Source organism: Festucalex cinctus, chromosome 17 (assembly GCF_051991245.1).
Source record: "Festucalex cinctus isolate MCC-2025b chromosome 17, RoL_Fcin_1.0, whole genome shotgun sequence".
Taxonomy (NCBI): domain Eukaryota; kingdom Metazoa; phylum Chordata; class Actinopteri; order Syngnathiformes; family Syngnathidae; genus Festucalex; species Festucalex cinctus.
In genome coordinates this window covers 8,448,785-8,466,770 of record NC_135427.1, presented here as the reverse complement: position 1 = coordinate 8,466,770, position 17,986 = coordinate 8,448,785, and the positions used below count along the sequence as shown (strand labels likewise).

Below are 17,986 nucleotides of genomic sequence, written 5' to 3'. Positions count from 1 at the left end.
ACCTATTGGGAAATTGTCTCATTGTTTAATATATAAACAGTTTGGTCTCTGGAATGTTTGCCCACCAATCAAGGGTGAAATCAATATTTGTGTGGGTCTAAATTCGCCCGTGGTGGCTTTGTGCAAGGGTTATTCATTTGCAGTGGTCAACAGCACCTTCGAACAAGTCTCAACTTGGGCCAATGTAAGTAGACTGGATTGCTTGTCACTTTTTTTTTTTTTTTTTTAAATAGTCATGTAGGGGTTGGCGAAGTTTCTGAATACAAAGTTCCTAAATTGGCAGCAAACAGCAAGTAGCTGCTTGTCACCTTGCCCCAGCTCCGTCCCGGTCGCCATGGTAATGAAAGCCGTTCTATGCGTTTGGTTTGCGTACTGCTGGACTGCCCTCCAAAATGCTGTGATATCAACCAGAATAGAACAAGTTCCATTGGAATACCAAATGTCAGAGACCTTTTTTTTTTTCCAGACACCTGACAACTGTTTCAAAGTGTGGAAGAAAAAAAAAATCAATGTCTCCTTTGAGTTATAAACTTGAAGCAGTTTTAAGTCAAATCAAATGAGTTAATGAGTTATTTTCAGAGACACGGGACTACTTCATCACTGAGCGTAGTAATTCGAATTCCGAGATGAACTTGTGCTTAAAATCACAGACTCAGGTCCAACCCTTAAAAAAAAAGAAAGAAGACATTTGTGCAAAGAAAATGTTATTGAGAGCAATATGAGGCAGTGCTAATGATGTTGACAAAAAAAAATAAAAAAAAGAAGGGTTTAATGGTGACCAATAAGCACACTTCTCCCAATTCTGCCAGCTAACAGAATATACGACAAGTGAAACTCCAAACGTGACACAAACAGCAAAAGGAGAAGTGTCACGCTGCAATACGCAAAGCAAAAATGATACTGCGCCTTTTCAAAGTTTCCCTTCATGTAAAACCGTGACGGTGCCTCGTTGGAACAAACATGCGGTCACGCGCTGTCAACGAGGCAGTCATGCACGCATCATGAGTGTTTTTTTCTCTTGACGGCCTGGGAAGATGACCTCCCTGTTTTGTGATGCTCTGAAACTTGTCCTGTATTTCTAATTGGTTAGTCCTAGTCTCTGGCTCAGCTAATTTTGTTTGTCATCTTTCGGGATTGTGGCTAACCGAACAAATTAATTGACAATTAAGGTCAATTTCTAAAATTGCTTAGTTTGTTTTTACCCAGTATATTGTTCTGTTACAGTTCATGAAGTGCCTTAACTATCTTAGTTGCGAAACCAATTTTTCCTAATGTTGTTCATACAAGAACATTGACAGCCATCTATCGTCCCTCTGGCACAATATCGCCTTCAAACAGTCACAAGATTTGAAAAGCTGTCAGCTTTTTTTGAGCTTGTGTGTGCCTCACACCTCTTCCGACAGACTTACTTTGATCCGCGTAGTTTCTTGTTTTGAGCTCCAGCTGACGCGTGTGCGACTCCAGCGTCGCCACTCGAGCCTGGAGATCCTTCCTCTCGCCGTCCAAGGAGTCTTCATTTGCAATGTATCGCTGCGGATAAAAGAAGAAAGCAATCAGAGCGTTGCACGTTTTTTTTTTTTTTTTTGGTGCGTGAGAGGAAGCCAGAGTACCCAGAGAAAACCCACGCATGCCCACGGTGAACGTGCTAACACCAGACAGGAAAGCCGACAGCAAGATTCAAACCCATAATAACATGGCCATTAGCTTAGCATCACTGTATGCACGTAGCTAACTATTCATTTCGATTGAGCTCCCAGCTGAAAGTGCTTCAAGTACCTTCATATTTATTTTGAATACTTTTCTGCTGTGCTGGGCATTTTTTAAGCCAAGAAAAAAAAAAAAAAAGTACTTCTATTTAACAGACAATCAGCTCTAACGGATGATCCCTTCCCACAATTAGTCCGCTAAATCAATATTCCACTGTATTCACCTTCAGCTGATGCATCCACATCATGTCTGATGTGCTAAATATTGAAGGTTAATGAATCATGTCAATTCTGTCTTTAAACAAAAAAGTGGAGCACTATTTCTCTTAAAATTGAGATTCAGTTCTAATAGTTTTCGAGAAATGAGGGGGACCAGGTATTGAATTTGGAAGGTTGAACTGGAAGTTGCTTGTAAACATGCAGTCTTGTGATGCAGGCTCCTATTCATATAAAGCTCTGACCCAAGGGGAGGATGTCATCTGCAAGCAGATGAGGATCAGCAGAGTACCTTGCCACAAGCAGCCTCTTTTTGTGATAATGTCATATTGTTGGCCTCCCCGACAGCATCTCCCAAAGGTGTTCTGATCAACTGAGATGTTACGTGCTTTGGAGAATCTGACTAAGTACAAATAATAAAGCAGAATGCAACAAAAAAAACAATATTTTGTTCTTAACTCATTCACTCGCCGCCATTTTCACATTTCGCAATCCCGTTTGCTCCCGGCTGTTTTACTGGATTTTGACTGATTTTGCAAGGCCCACAGAATATTGTGTTCAATTGCTATAAAAGCATGGAACCTACCAAAAGAAAGATTCAAGTCTCTTCTTTCATCAGGAAAAAAAAGTATGTTTCTATCTGTTTCCGTTTTGCAGCAATTAAAAAAAAACCTGTATATTTCTCTCACCTTGCAACCTATCACATGACAAAGAAAGTAGGACTGCCCGTAAGACAACTTTCCCCATTTACTGTCATGCACTCTTCCTCCAACATTGCACGAATAATGCTCCTTTTGTCCCCAAGTTCCAATGCACTAACTAACACAAGTGCATGAATGCAAGCAAACACACAAGGCACCACTGTATCGGCGCTCAATTTGACGGGCTGAAATGAACTAGCTTTGTTTCTGCAAATGTCTTGGTTGCTGCTGGGGGGGGGGGAAGACTACAACGGGGCACACATCCTGACAGAAGAAGTTGAGTCCTGTGAGTCCAGGGAAACTGCCTCCTGGTAGCAAGGCTTAGATAAGCATTTCAAACAATGACTAACCCATGACTAAGTCGTGATTCTTGCATCCACCCGCAAAAGCGGTCTGAAGAAGATCGCAGCCTGCTCGCTTCAAAATAAGAAATAAATATAATATTATTTAAATGTGTTGCACTAAAGTATATAGTCCGACAACAGTACATAATATCAGTGATTCTCAAATGGGGGTACGTGAAAGCACTCCAGGAGGTACGTGAGATTTTAAAAAGAATTTAAAAAGCAGCATCTATGCAAAATCTTTTACAAATAATTCTGTAATATGTTCAGAAAACATTATATTAACTAGGCTATTTAATTTCATTACCCAGATGTCAAATGTCACCTATCACCTGCCCATCATTTGAAAACTTGATTTAAATTAAAATGAAATGAATGATTTCTTTAGACCAGACCTTCACCCAAAGGATGGACAGTTAATGGTGATCATTTTTAAGTGCACAAATCTTTATTTAGAATTAAGTCAATTCTCTCTTTTTTTGTCTGTTTTTTTTTTGTTCACCCTCATGGGGGTAAGCGGTTCAGAAATGAGAATATTTTTTTTTTATTCCATAAAGTTCAAGAGAAACTTTTAATAAATCAGACAAAGATGGCACACCGCTCTATTTTAAGTCTTTTTTTTTTTGCGCTGGTTAGGAGGTACATGAGAGAAAAAATAAAGAAATAAATACTTTGCAGGGTAGTACATCACTGCAAAAAGTTTTTTTTTTTTTAAATGCGTCAAAAGTCTCAGACGTCTTTTTTCAATCATTTACAAGTTTGGAGTTGAAGTGCATACAAACGTCCAGGAAGGTAAAACCTCAAACAGAATTTTGCTTGCTTTTCTTTAGTTGAACAAAAAGAGCTTCCAAACGTTTCCGTGAACCATCAGACATAATCACAAGTCAAACCGGTAGGTGGGAGTGGTAGATTACGGAGCAGTCTAAATATATCCAACACCACAATCTGGAGTCCCTGAACCTGTCAAAAGCCGTCGACAGTCTGTGCCAAATCGCACTCCAGAACAATTATTTGTTTGTGTGTAGTTTCCGTATGATATTGGAAACGTGAACTTGACTGTCTCGTGCAGGTCAGCAGACACCACCGACTGGACAAAAGAAGTGAGGGAAGTCCTCGTTTCCCCCTCAAGCTATTTCCTGCCTTGCCTTTTCCTCCGCAATCGAGTTCAACCTCTCGCTGGGGTTCGTCGTCTGGATTTGGCGCAGTGACAAGACGGATTTGGCTTGAATAGTGTGAATGTTTGATGAAATTAATCTGATTATTTGGTAGAATGTCACTTGCCCCCCTTCATGAGAAGATTAGTAACCGAGTTGTGGCGTTTGCTTCCTTTGATTTGCTCAAGTGGCGGCGGCTAATATTCATCGCGGCTCCTCTAAATGTGGAACGATAACACGCAGCGATCCCGTGATAGTGCCGCAACATTAACTCATTCACTGCCATTGACGGAAAAAAGACGTCAAATGATGCATTTTTTTGATGGTCTGGCAATGAATGCGTTAACAGTGCCGATTTTCAGCACTTGGAGCCGTTTATACATACAGTAACAGTGAAACAAAAATAGAACGGCAATGCAAAAACGGTTAGTTAGTATTTGTATTCCTCCACACAAGTTTGTGGGCAACCTCTAGTTTGTATTGTCTGATTTTTCTAAATGACCAATAATTAAAAAGCTTTCATAATGGGTGAAACTTTGGAAGATGAAACGTGTTTGTGCAGGCCAGACGTTTCCTTCAAGTCAGATTCAGATTCCAATCAGGCAGTAACGTGAAAACTCTCTTGTAGCATATTCAGATTTATCTCATATCTCAGTCATATCATATCAAAACGCATTTGTGTTTAAAAAAAATATTCCTCTTAAATGCTTGTAATTGTGGCACCAATTTAACAGTGTCCCCTCGATTATTGCGGGTGTTACGTTCCAAAAACTACGCGCGATAATGGAAATCTGCGTTTTTTTGTTGTTGTTTTTTAAATTCCCTTTAATTATACCTATTTTTTCATTTATTATGTTTTTTTATTTTGTTATGATTTTTACTTTATTATAAATGCTTTTTAATTCATTGTATACGCTCTTTTTTTCATTTATATTCATTTTTTTCTATTAAAAGTTTTTTTATTTACTTATACAGCACAGTATATATATTTTTTTTGAATTTATGTTTTTTCGTTTTGGTATGATTTTTAGTTTATTATGAATGCTTTTTGATGGATCGTTTTTTGTTTTATTTACAGTCATTTTTTTTTCATTAAAAAGTATGTTTTTTTTGTGTTTTTTTTACTTATTATACATCACAGTATATATTTTCTACCTCCGGAATGCAATGTTGTGGAGCGACTAGACAGACACAGTGTGGATAAATTCTCCAGCACGCCTGCGACGCTCGTGAGAAGAAGCGTTTCAGATGATGGATGGATGTCGCAATCCTGGAGATTTTCTAAAGAAGCACTCATGTCGCTGTTATTCTGTGGGAGATATTTCAACGTCGACACCCCAATCTCCGCCCACCCCAAGATTGCAAGATTGTTGTCCTGGGATTAAGTACAAAGGGTTTGGAAAAAATACTAAACCAGATTAAGTGCAATAACCCCTGCCAGCAGTGGATCAGGGTTGTTAGAAATGCTTAATGTCGTTTGTGTGTGGGACGCCCAAACATGAGGTCCAAAGAGGATTAAGAGGAGGACATGCTGGACTGTGAGGGGTTAAAATAACAGCAATGTTGTGGCATCAAGTGCACATGATTGTTAATGTCATTCATGCTCGCACAGCCATAGAAATCCGAACAAACGCCGTTAAGGTGAAAAAGGAAATATTTATATTTAAGTAGCTCCTCTTTTAAAATAAACAATGTCATCAAAACACACGTGTAAGAAGGCCTCTTGGGTCCGAGCTGCTTTGCCACAAATGTCCAGAATCGGTACTGATTGGATCATTCCGGATATTGAATTTACAGCGTTCCACCAACTTGTTTGGAAAGTTTCTGTTTACACACGTGAACTTCAACTCGCCATACCACTTTGTACCTGAATGGCAAATGTCAGACCGCTCATTCTGTCCTTGATCTCAATCTTTTCAGTGGTGTCAAATCCAATGAGAATACGTGAGGGTCATGACATAACCTTACTGGTGAATAAAATAATGATACTTGTGGTTAAAATGCCTTCTTACAATTGTGTGAGGATTGCAAGTCGTAATACAAGTGTGTGCAACTTAATGTTGCATCATGAGCCCTGAAGCATCCACATTTAACTTTATAGGTGACTTCATATACATAACAAAAGACATTGTGGGTGCGTGGTCAAGTATCAAGTGCTGATTGGCTGGGAAACAAAAAAAAAAAAAAAAAAAAAAAAACACACAAAGAAAGCACAGTGGGTCAACAAGTTCTCTGTGTGCCTTTTGCTGCCATGGCTTCTGCACAGCACCTGCGCCTTGTCTCGGTGCACGTCTCGGGAATAAAGCAAATGCTTTAAGACACTGCAACACATTTGCATGACTGGAAGGAATTTACTGAAGTGGGAAAAATCACAAGATCTCACCACGGAACAGCAGTCAGCTGAGTCGATAATGCAGTGCCGCCAAGTGTAGGCGTGTCATGTTTTTAAAATGTGTAGGGCACAAAAAAAATAAATAAATAATTGTGTTCACTTTATAAGTCTACAAGAATTTTTCGGGCTATAAGTCACTTTTTTTTTGGGGGGGCTGGTCATACGATTTATTTATTTTTTTCTTCTTTATGATGCATTTTTTAATTATTATTATTATTTTTTTACTTTGCTGACAAATTAAAGTTGTAGCTCTTCCTCTAAATGAAAAAGTACACATTTATGCATCCACATGTGGTTTTTTTTATGGCCAGTTCTTAACTTATTTTGTCTTTCTGTTAATGCAGTTTAGTTACTTCGCCGTGCATGCGCTCTGTTGGGGGGCGTTGCTCAAAAACTGCTCCAAGACCTTCTTTGATGTAACATATCAAATCGCAAATTGATTTGATGAAAAATAAATCTATCTATTAAATACTAAACATATGTACATATTATTGTTGTAATGTAATAAACGTAATACTTTCACCTTTACATTCATGAACTCAAACCAAAAACTTCTTTGTACTCATTTTTGCATGGTGCGCTGCAGACAACGCACTCTTGGCTCCTATTCATTTCCAAACTAACAAAAACTAAACTAAAAATAAGCATTAAAAAAAATAAATCTTGAATCTAAAAACACTTTAAAAAAACTAACTGAAATTTAAAGTGACAGTGTGTATTATGTAGTGCCATCTAGTGGTGAACTAATAGAATGCAAATATTTTGAAGCACGCACTAAAATACCTCATGGGAGGGAAAAATTAATGAAAACAAAGTCAAAAATAAATAAATATTAACTATATGTATGTTAAAAAAAATCGATTTGGCAATATATCGCGATACTACAGCATGCAATTCTCGAATCGATTCAATAGGCAGCCGAATCGATTTTTTTAAACATCCATTTTTGATGGAAAAATATTCAAAAAAAACGTCTAACATTCACACCTTAAGCATTGAAGAATGTTATATTAATGGAACATTAAACCTTAATATTTTATTTCAATGCTGTTCTAACATGAAAAAAAAAGGTTACAACCTATTTGTTAAATACAGTGGCTCACTGTTATAAAACTGAAGTTTCAGATCAATAAATAATACATTTTCATACAAATCTTACGGTGTACATGTATAGGTTTACTGAATAGTATTTTCTAAATTTGAGTACAAAAATCGCAACAATCGACTTGTAAATTCATATCGGGATTAATCGGTATCGAATCAAATCGTGACCTATGAATCATGATACGGATCGAATCGTCAGGTACGAGGCAATTCACACCCCTAATTAACTATTTTAAAAAAAATGTTTTTACAAATCTAAATTCTGTTCCAAAACATTTTGAGTGGCTGTCGAGTTCTGGTACTGTCACATTATTTTCCATAACTTATTGCTAAAACAGACTTGATTTAGAGTTTAGTGCATAACTAATATTAACTTCAGCATTTCATTTCCAAGAGGCAGCATGGGAGCGGACGTGTAGTGAACGCACCTCTTCGATGTGTTTCCTCAGCGACTTCTCTCGTTCGTACTGGGTGACGAGTTGCTCGTTGTCCTCCTTCAGCAGCTCGAGTTCCACTTCGTGCTCCTGGTTGACGGCGAACACCGAGTCCAAGTTCTCCAGCACGGCGACGACGAGTGGCATCAGCTCCTTCACCACGTCCTCGTCGTACTTGGCGATAAGCCGCTCGAACTCGCGGTAAATGGAACTGGCCAGACCGGAGACCCGCTCGGACATCATGGTCGAGTTGCAGGAGTCGTCCTGATAGAGGACGACGTCGTCCAACTCCATTTTTTTTTCTTTTTTGTCTTGCCGCCACTCGCACACTTCTTCCCCGGGCTAACGTGAGAGCGAGCTAGCCGCGAGCTTCGGGTTGACGTCCGGAGGCTGTTCGCCCGGTTCCTCTGGAAGTACTTCGGTCTCGTTTCTAAAGCATAGCTCAAATGTTCTTCTGCGAAATTGTACGTCCTTCCTGTCTGTAAATGTTGTCTTCTCCGAGCTTCTCCGCACTGTTGACTTGAGCTTTGCTAGCCTTGTTGTTGTTAGCAGTCCTGAAAAGACTTTACTTGGCTCCTGATTAGTTTCACTGTCCAACAGATGAGCTCCTGCTGCTGCATTTAGGAACAATCGGAAAGGCTACTATTAGTTAACTGTGTAAAGTTGTAAGACACTACGTGCACATCATGTTTGATAAGGATTTACAAAATAAAAATGCCAGTTTGACTATTATGATTTAATTATTGAGCGTTTATATTCAAGCTAAATCGTAACTCGGACGCCCCCCATGCGCATGCATGTGATATCATTTAAGTAGGATTAAAATGAATACATTTGTCAACTAAGTTTGATGCTATCACTAACGAAAAACTTAAATTAGTTACCAAGGTAACTCTTAAGTGCAGCTACAGACCGCTTTATACTCAAGTTCGTCGATAAAAAATGAGAGAAGTGTGAATTCCCGAGGACGATGAACACCTCATATGTTGGGGAAGGTCCATTGCCGTGACGTCATTCTAACGCGGGATGGGAGGATGGAGTCAGAACTTGCAGAGCAGCTCATCATTATGGAAACATTTCTGGATTTATGCCTCCACCCCATTGACTCACAGGCTTCACTTGTTTCTTCCTTCCTAAACTTTCACGTTTACTATTTCAAATCATTTTGTTCCTAATTAATGGCAGGAAATCGAAGGATGTTGGTCAATTCCACAAAAAAAAAAGCTTTTATTTGCATCATGTAATTCAATGCAATATATTTGGAAGGCGAATGCATCTGATGATTAATTATGTACTTGCTTTTTTGGGAGAAGAAAAAATCCATGGCATGTCAGTTTGTACAGATTTTTCTTCTCCTACTGTATTTGCACCAACATAAACTGAACATCAGCTGGAGAAATTCTGAGCAACACTGCCAAAACAATTTGACGGACTTTTTTTTTTTTTTTTTTTTCCAGTAAAGCATAGGCACTGTTCACCCTGACGTCTCAAAACAGGAAAACACTTGACCACAATTACTGTACAGACACGTTTACACAATCAGACAAAAGTTACCCCTTATCATAACTGTCATCCTTGATCATTCCAACCAACGAGGAAAACAAAAAAGTGGTCACTTTGAGCGTGAGGCCGGCGGGCAGTGTCCAGCAGCAGTACACCATACACATAAATTACAAGATACATACAATACAAATGTGTCAAATATTGTACACCAAAGCACATTCAGATATTATGCCGCTATGACTCACGCCGTAACAAACGGCGGAATTGAAGCATGACCATAAAACGATTAAAAGTGAAAACAAAACAGAAATCCGATGTGCCTTTCGGACAACACATTTTCTTGTCCGATTACAACTACAATGAAGTTTCAACAGGTCTGTTGGAAAAAGTGCAACAACAAAAATAAAAATAGGCATATGAACAGGATTATAGAATAGAGAATGGACGTGGAGAAAGCCAAACGTCTTATTTACAAAAGAAGTGGAATTTTGTTCCGCAGCCTGTTGCGCGGTACATTCAGACAACGTTGTGCTGGTCGCGGTTTGAGGACGACGGGCAGAGCGAGTCGGGCTTGTCGCTGGTCAAGCTCTTGAGCGCTCCGAGCACAGCATCCGGCATGTGATCCGACAGCATCCGGGGGCTGATCAAAATGCTCCTGAACGCCATTTCAGTCGACCACTCGGCACGGTATCGGACCTGGGATGTGCAAGATCTGGGAGAAAAAAAAAGGAAAATACATTTTCTGATGTTGCTTAGCAATCAAATACATGCAAAAAAAAAATCCACTGCAGGATAAACCTGATTATATTTGAGGCGTGTTTGAACCACAGACGCAAGGTTTTCGATTTAGGAACGTAGAGTCACATGACATTTTGAGATTACGAATGGCACATATTCATAATGTGTGCGAGAAGGCATACTCAATTACTGCAGATATTTTTTTTTTTTATATCTGTATGGCCAATAAGTGGTTCTAATACAAATATGTACTGTAATGACGACTTTACTAATTTCGATTTCAATATAGGTTAGCAGTAAGTCTATTTTTGCGGCTAATTGGGGTTACGTCTTTGATATAGTAACGGAACTGATGCGAACCAAAGAACTGCTCAGCCAGTATATGCATGTAAACAGATTTGTAAAAAGAATCTAAAATAAAAAATAATCATAAAAAGGTGTGTCTTCTACGAGCGTACATCACGTTTCTTACTGTCTGTGTCATTTTCAAATTTTTATCAAATTGTAATTTTCTTCACTTTTTACAGATATAAAAAATAGATATACATACCGGTACTTTTTTTTTTTTTTTTTTTTCACCAAATCCCTTAACATAGATTGAACAATAGTTCTGTACTTATTTGCATAGCACTTTTTTTTTTTTTTAATTCTGATTTAAAATTGAATTTGACATTAACAATATATTTACCAATCAATTGCAAGGGCAATTGTGTATATTCGTGCTCTCAAAGTATTAGTACCACTTGTGGTACGTGGTCAAAATAAATACCACCTACAACTGTTTAGTTGCATTTCACTTTTGAGTACAGTATATTTGCATTTAATCTTTAACACATTCATTGCCAGATCAGCAAATAATGCATCATTAGACGTCTTTTTCCGTCAATGGCAGTGAATGAGTTAAACATGGTAAAAATCAATGAAGCAATTATAAATTGTTGATATAATGTACAGCAGGGATGTCCAAACTTTTTCCTCTGAGGGCCACATACAGAGAAATAGAAAGCTGCAAGGGCCACTTTGATTTTTTTTTTTTAAAGTTATTTATTAACACATTCATTGCCAGACCAGCAAAAAAAAATCATTTGACGTCTTTTTCCGTCAATGGTGGTGAATGAGTTAATAACTACTATGCTATTTTAATTGGGAAATGCCAGTGTAGATTGCGTTTGCCTCTTGAAGAAAATAAAAGTCCACGTATGGAGATGTTGCCGTAATGCCGTGATGATTTCGGGACAAACCTGCGTGCGGGCCCGTCTTCTAGAATATGCAGAACACGTCCGGGCAGGAAGAGAGGCATGTGCGGCACAGTGTGGACAGGCGAGTCGTCCGACGCCAGGCTATGGTAGGACGACGAGTTACGGATCAAAAGTGATTCTTCGCCCAGCAGAGGCTGACTAAGCTCCTCCTCCCTCCTGTTCTCCATTTCCGAGGGAAAGTCATCCGGGTCGCCGCCAAACAGTTCGTACCAGCAACCCTGCAGAAGGATGCGGTACTGCAACGCACACGTGCGGACAGCTGACATGGCGGCGCAACTCTCATTTCGATTCATGCTTGACGGGGTTCTTACTTTGGGTTTATTGCAATTTGAGACGATCTTGAGGATTTTTCGTTTCAGATCTTCCATATTGGGAAGGCTCAATCTAAACGGGGGAAAAAAAAAAAAAAAGAAAAGAAAGTATGGTTTCAAAATACAGTAATGACACGAGTGAAGGCACGGAAAAGGCTCGCTTGTGAGTTGTCTTTGTGTCTCTGCATGTAATAGCAGGACAGCGCTAAATATAGTCTGCATTACACACGAGTCTATAAAAGCCACCGCGCATTCATTTAGGCCATTTTTGGAAAATTACAACACGCAATCCCTGTTTTACCTTCCATGATACACAGACCGTCCAAACAGTGTTCCAAAATGTAACATATTCCATATTACTAGTTACTTGCATTTGAAAGTAATAAGTTTCTTCACAATATTACCGCCTGTGTAGAGTAATGAGTTACTCAAGTTTAAATTACTTTTGAGTAACTTTTTAAAAACTTTTTTTTTTTTTTTTTTTTTTTTTACTCTGGGATTAGTTTATTTAATCATGATTTTGAGATTTAAAAAAATAAATAAAAAATTTGCAACAGCTCATAAAGTTAAATTATAATGAGGACCTTGAACAAAATAGCTTGTGTCGTGTGGTATAATCTTAATTACATATTTTGACTCCGGTGCGAGATGACTGCCTTTGATTCATGTTTGTATCAAGATGTATTTTTTCCCCCAAAAAAATAATCGTGAGAACTGATATTTAGTATCCACCCATCCATTTTCGGAGCCACTTTTCCTCACAAGGGTCGTGGGGAGTTGCTGGAGCCTATCCCAGCTGGCTTCGGGCAGTTGGCTGAACTAACCAATCCAGGGTGATATTGAGTATGGTAAATAAATAATCCCAGATTGTACACACTGAAAAATCCTTCAATCAATGCAACAAGTCAAATCTTTTCAAAGCCGCACTAACTTATCAAAGTACTTGCGGTGGTAAAATACTTACCGTGGAACCAGGTCTTTTCCCAGTACAACGGAGACCGCAAAGTCTTTGGAGTAATCAGCTAAGGCTTTGCTGTGCATGGAATGAAATACAGAAGAACATTTATTAGGTCCCCTGACCACAGATTCTCATTAGTGTTTTAGATGAACTCATAAGAACATACTTGGCTCGAGCTGCATTGTATACACATGACCACAATTGTTGACAATCTTCCAATTAAAGAACAAAAAACTCCACCATCTTCACCATAATAACGCGAAACTGACAAACTGTCATAATATATGAAATTAGATTGGAAATTAACTGATCAGGGTGACGCTCATGCTCCTTCATAATACTTGTGCCATTCAGCACATTACCAAGGAAATCCGATAAGACTTTCTTACCTCAGGAGTCCCCCTGGTGGAGAAAAGGCGTAGCACTTGAGGGTGGGGAAGGAGTTGCGCAATAAGATGGCAAGCACTGCGGCCGCGCCGGCGCCCAGACTGTGACCGGTAACGACCAGTTTGTACTCCTGCAAAACAAAACGCATATGAATGTTCATTTCGGAACTGAATTTTGTATTTCCTTGGGGGGGGCAAATACTTCTTCACAGCACTCCACTTACTGGTGCAACGGAGAACGCTTGGTTCAGGATGCCATCGTTGACCAGCTTCCTGTAAACGTAAGACGCGGCCTGGCTGATGCCCTGCAAGAAACGATGCATTCCAAAAAAAAATAATTGTAAAACGAAATCACGTGGAAGAATATGAAACTTTGTTTTGGAAACGTGCCTTGTGAGCGTAGCAGGCGCCGGTCACGCCGTCGATGGGCAAGTTCTCACATTCGGCAGAAAGGTCCGTTAGGACATCCTTTGGGGTCGACGCGGGGAAATAAATACACGTTGGGTCATATTCTCCCGTTCAAATGTGAGTCAGCTTCATTCAGGCATGAACGTGGACACGTACGCGCACATTCACTTCCTCTATTCATGCAAGATTGACATTTCAGTTTCTATGTGGACAGTAAAAAAGGTCATTTGTTCAAATGGAGAACAAAACCACCTCCACACACGCACACACGCAACTTTGCTCAAACGCAATTGAACTGTTTAAAAGCAAAGTTAACTTAAATATGTCTCCTTTCAGTATATTTTAGGCATTTGCAAACACAGCTTTGACAACAAGACTTGTCTCGTTCGAAAAATGCACGTTTACTTCCACTTAACTCATTTGCTCCCAAAGACGTATTTACACGTTTTTTATTTTTTTTATGCTAGACCATACAGAAAACTTTGATGCAGCCTCTGAACTGAAGAAAACGCTTGAAGCAATAGTAGTTATTACAAAAACGGCCAGAAGGTGGAAGCAGAGTATAAGAGATCAACCAGGGCCATGATGCAAAAAAACACTTTTTCTCCACTGTTTTAAACAGATTTGTGATGAAACTTAGCTATACTCTAATGCTAATTGCGCAAAAACGGAAACAGACAGAAATATACTTTTATTCGTGATGAAAGAAGAGACGGTCATCTTTCTTTTGGGAGGTTCCATGTTTTTATAGCAAGAGAACATAATATTCTGTGGGCCTTGCAAAAGCAGGCAAAATCCAGTAAAACAGCCGGGAGCGAAGGGGGTCGCTTCAGCGAACATGGCGGCGAGTGAATGAGTTAAAAGACGCGCCGTCATTTTCCACGCCTCACACTAAGTACACCAAAACATAGACAAAGTAGTCCCGATTGTTTATAATCATATCATCCGCCAAAAAATTGCCAAGTGCAGTCAGACGGTGCAACTCACCTTTAACGACAGCGTTCCTCTGACGGACACAAGAATCGACTCCCGCTTATGATCCAGAGCCACAAAGAAGGGGATTTCATAAATCTACAGCACAAATGTTTGTTTAGATTGACGTCAAATCAACAAAAGAATTTCAGTGACTTAAGTGGATTCAAAATTGTTTTGACGCCACCTGATTGTGGAAGCTGACATGAATGAAGTCTCTGTAATGCAACCCGGTGCTTTGCAGGATGGAAGAAAAATGGCAGCCCAGGTGGTCTCCCCCAACAATGTCGTACTCGGCAGCACGACTTCTGCAACTGCCGCGCAAATACAACTTTTAAATACCAAATAATGTCGGAGACACTTTTGATTGAAATAGAAAATCCTACCAGTCTCCGCTCAGTTTGCAGGGCCCGGTGAAAAGGTTGGAGTAGATGTACAAAGGCCAGCCGTAGGCCGCGGCAGCAAAGTGCATGCAGTGGACGGCGTTCTCCAACTCAGACTCCAGATCTTCTTCCTTCAAATTGGAATTAACATTGAAAAATTTGCCGGCTTAACATAAGTGAACAACGTCAATTAAGCAGTTTTCTGGATACAATGTCTTTTTTTTTTTTTTTTTTTACTTACAATGGGAGAGGATGGACTGTGATCAACGGTGACATCGGGATCTCGGCTTCTCTCCACCTTGTCCTGTTCCTGATGCAGCAAAGCCAAACCGGCAGCAATGTCGCTGGGAACCAAGTCTGTGTCCTGCGACGCACGTTTCAATATGGGTCAAAAAAACAAAACATTTAAAGCTTATGAACAGTTTGCAGCTTGTATTTTTCGTTTGTCTTTTAATGAAAAAAAATGAGAACATTTGTTCAAATACAAATGTTAATATGTCTCCTTTATGTTTAGGATTTTTATTGGAGCTGAGAAGTATTTGATAGGAGAGGGCATTGGAAAGTTAGCTTTATATTTTTGCCTATTAATCTCTACTTTCTTTTCTTCTTTTTTTAATGGCAAAATAAATCAATTAAAAAAAATATTGGCAACACTATAAAGACATTGGTAAGAAAAAAAAAAGGAGGCTATGCCGGCAAAACAGGCTTCAGGCTTATCACAACGAAACAGTCATTAAATGCTGTGCTGATATTACACCAATAGAGGGCTCCTTAGTTTACAACATATTCCTTCAATTGGCGCACAAGTCAGTACGCACCCTCGCCCGCCATAACCATGACCTCGTCGATAACCAACAGTTAATATTTGTATGAAAAAACTTTCTCGGTCTGAGTGTGCCTTCCTGTGTTACGCGATGACATTCGTACACTTCACCGTCGTCACTAAGCTATGCTAATGCTTTTAAATGAGCACAGGAAATATTTGCATGAAAATTATTCAGCACAGCAATAACTGAGCAGGCCTTTGGGGGTATTGCTCGGCGATACGAAGGAAGGAGCCTTACAGAGAAGAATCCGCTGACCAGCTGAGAGATGCTGGAGAATGCCGCCGTGTTGCTTTCGTCCTGCGGCAGGCAACAACACCAAAGTCGGAGCCGACTCTCCCACACCTTGACTGCGAGCGAGCGCGCCGTTGAGAGGAACTGAGTTCCCCCGCCGCTCTCCAAGTGTCGCACTCCCAGGGGCTCCATGGCAGCAGCTGAAGGCCGAGGGTTGCCCAGCGGGTCAAAGACGAATACAACGCCGAGCGCCGTGAAGAGCAGGATGATCCAACTAATAAGGGGAGAGAAATGCTGTCAACGCACAATATGATGAAGCGCACTAACGTCGAAAGCTTCATATCCGACCTAGCAACCACTGCTGCGATGACAGCCCCCACGGTGGCCGGGTCGCAACCTTGGCCGTCATCGGACACCCACACGGCCCCCAAACAGGCCCACACCAGCTCGGGAAGGTAAAGAAGAGCTCGCAGGTACACCAGTGTAGGCACGGAGCGCCGTGACCCAGGGTTGGTTATGGTACCTGAAGGCACAAACATTATTAATAATCATGAAACTAAACAGTGGTAAGTAAACTAACGGCTGGATTTGCTATTAAGAAAGACATAGAACGGAACTACAATTACTTAACACATAGTGTAGAGTCAGACAAAATCCTCTGAACAACTCTGCTCTCTAACCTTTGAATCTACAGATTGAAGTGGTTTTATGAGCCTTTCACAGCACTTGTATGAGGCAATTCACAAACTATCCAGGATGTTCAACATTTTTTTTAATACGCTGAAAAACCACAATAACTAAAAATGTCTACCATAACAGCAGATGGAAGTTATTCTTTTATGGTATGAGGGTTACCTTGAGCGCTGACATATACAATTGCAAATAGTGACAGGATGATAAATGTCAGCACCACTATGAGTCCAATCAGGTAGATGTGAAGAACACCTTTCCCGTTACAATCAAAATGACCCTTGTGATAAGAGTACAGGACGATGGTGCCAATCCACCTAAATGAAAACACAGTGCACAGAGTGGGGCGTAAACAAAGAGAGACAAAGGCGTTAACTACATTCACAAAGAGTAGTGAGGTTACAATTAACGAGTATGCAACGGAATTGTTGATTTGACTTATAATTTAATCATACATACCAAAGTGCGCGGATGAATAATTCGAACGCTCCAGGGAAAACGAGATCATCACTGGCAATTCCCCACCGCCGACCAAAAACCACCATTCCGGGCATTTTGGGATCAAAAGGAAGAAATGTTGACTGGAAGTGTTAGAATGCTACAAAATCTCTTTAACTGGCGCTTCGGGCCATTCATGACTCCACTTCCTGAAAGCAAAATCAGTGTTGCCTCATTGTACCTTTCCTACGTTGCAACACTCGCTTCAGATTCCTGTCTCGACTCGCCATTTTACACTACAACAGAACACAGATTGTCTTGATTGTTTACCATATGTCCGTGGTGACAGCCAAAGCGTCTCGCTAATCGTTTCGACGAAGGTCATACACTAAAAACCGCGTGTGCTAAACTGACATTAAATAATGTCATTAAGGTGCTTTAAAAGAGGGGGTTACTGGAATTGCTGATGTTACGTGACGAGCTTCTTATCTTCTAATGTTAGCTACAAATACTAAAAATAAACCTATTTCAAGGTAACGGCTTGAATCGATCACACGACTCGGAGTTTTGACGTTTTACAAAAATATTTCCTTGCAAGCCAAAGTATTCGTTTCAATAAATTATTGTTAACTAATTGAAAATAGGCTTGTTTTGCCAAAACGTGTGCGTCCGCATGTAGCAACCCTGCGCAACAGAGCGTCGTTTGTTAGTTCCGCCTCAGACTTTCTTTTCGGAACGTATACATAATTTGTGTCACGCCTATTCTATACTATATAGTACTGTTGCCTTTATTTAATTATTAAATTTCTTAGTTTGAATACCCAATGTGAA

General features: G+C 39.9%; 2 protein-coding genes across 4 annotated transcripts in view; both read right to left on the bottom strand.

Moving 5' to 3' along the window:
• The window catches only part of spag9b (sperm associated antigen 9b), a 30,745-nt gene extending 22,070 nt beyond the window's left edge, over nucleotides 1-8,675 (bottom strand). The window contains exons 1-2 of one of the 2 annotated variants that reach the window (XM_077502075.1): nucleotides 8,046-8,675; nucleotides 1,410-1,530 (exon numbers count right to left, since the gene is read on the bottom strand). In XM_077502075.1, coding sequence (XP_077358201.1) covers nucleotides 1,410-1,530; nucleotides 8,046-8,345 — 421 coding nt within the window. In that variant the 5' untranslated portion in view covers nucleotides 8,346-8,675. The remainder of the gene's footprint in view (nucleotides 1-1,409; nucleotides 1,531-8,045) is intronic. The other variant, XM_077502074.1, reaches the window with a different exon arrangement.
• Nucleotides 8,676-9,258: 583 nt separating this feature from the next.
• On the bottom strand, nucleotides 9,259-17,864 carry daglb (diacylglycerol lipase, beta). 2 transcript variants are annotated; one of them, XM_077502947.1, is made up of 16 exons: nucleotides 17,486-17,864; nucleotides 17,177-17,364; nucleotides 16,883-17,034; nucleotides 16,376-16,550; nucleotides 16,034-16,301; nucleotides 15,211-15,333; nucleotides 14,973-15,100; nucleotides 14,774-14,900; nucleotides 14,602-14,685; nucleotides 13,597-13,674; nucleotides 13,431-13,511; nucleotides 13,210-13,337; nucleotides 12,827-12,895; nucleotides 11,863-11,935; nucleotides 11,534-11,787; nucleotides 9,259-10,266 (listed from the first exon to the last, which is right to left on the bottom strand). In XM_077502947.1, the coding sequence occupies exons 2-16, from the start codon at nucleotides 17,269-17,271 to the stop codon at nucleotides 10,071-10,073; spliced, it is 2,031 nt and encodes a 676-aa protein (XP_077359073.1). In that variant the 5' UTR covers nucleotides 17,272-17,364; nucleotides 17,486-17,864; the 3' UTR covers nucleotides 9,259-10,070. The 2 variants fall into 2 exon arrangements, with proteins under 2 accessions (XP_077359073.1, XP_077359071.1); XM_077502945.1 differs by having other exon boundaries at nucleotides 17,177-17,864.
• Between the last annotated feature and the right edge of the window lie 122 nt (nucleotides 17,865-17,986).

What these genes read in the sequence shown, in the direction of transcription:
- daglb (XM_077502945.1), bottom strand. Translation starts at nt 17,271, where the DNA reads ATGCCCGGAATGGTGGTTTTTGGTCGGCGGTGGGGAATTGCCAGTGAT. An exon ending in TGGTCAGCGGATTCTTCTCT is followed by an intron (nt 15,334 to 16,033) that starts GTAAGGCTCCTT and finishes CGTGCGTCGCAG; the next exon opens with GACACAGACTTGGTTCCCAG. An exon ending in GAAGACGGGCCCGCACGCAG is followed by an intron (nt 10,267 to 11,533) that starts GTTTGTCCCGAA and finishes TTTTTCTCCCAG; the next exon opens with ATCTTGCACATCCCAGGTCC.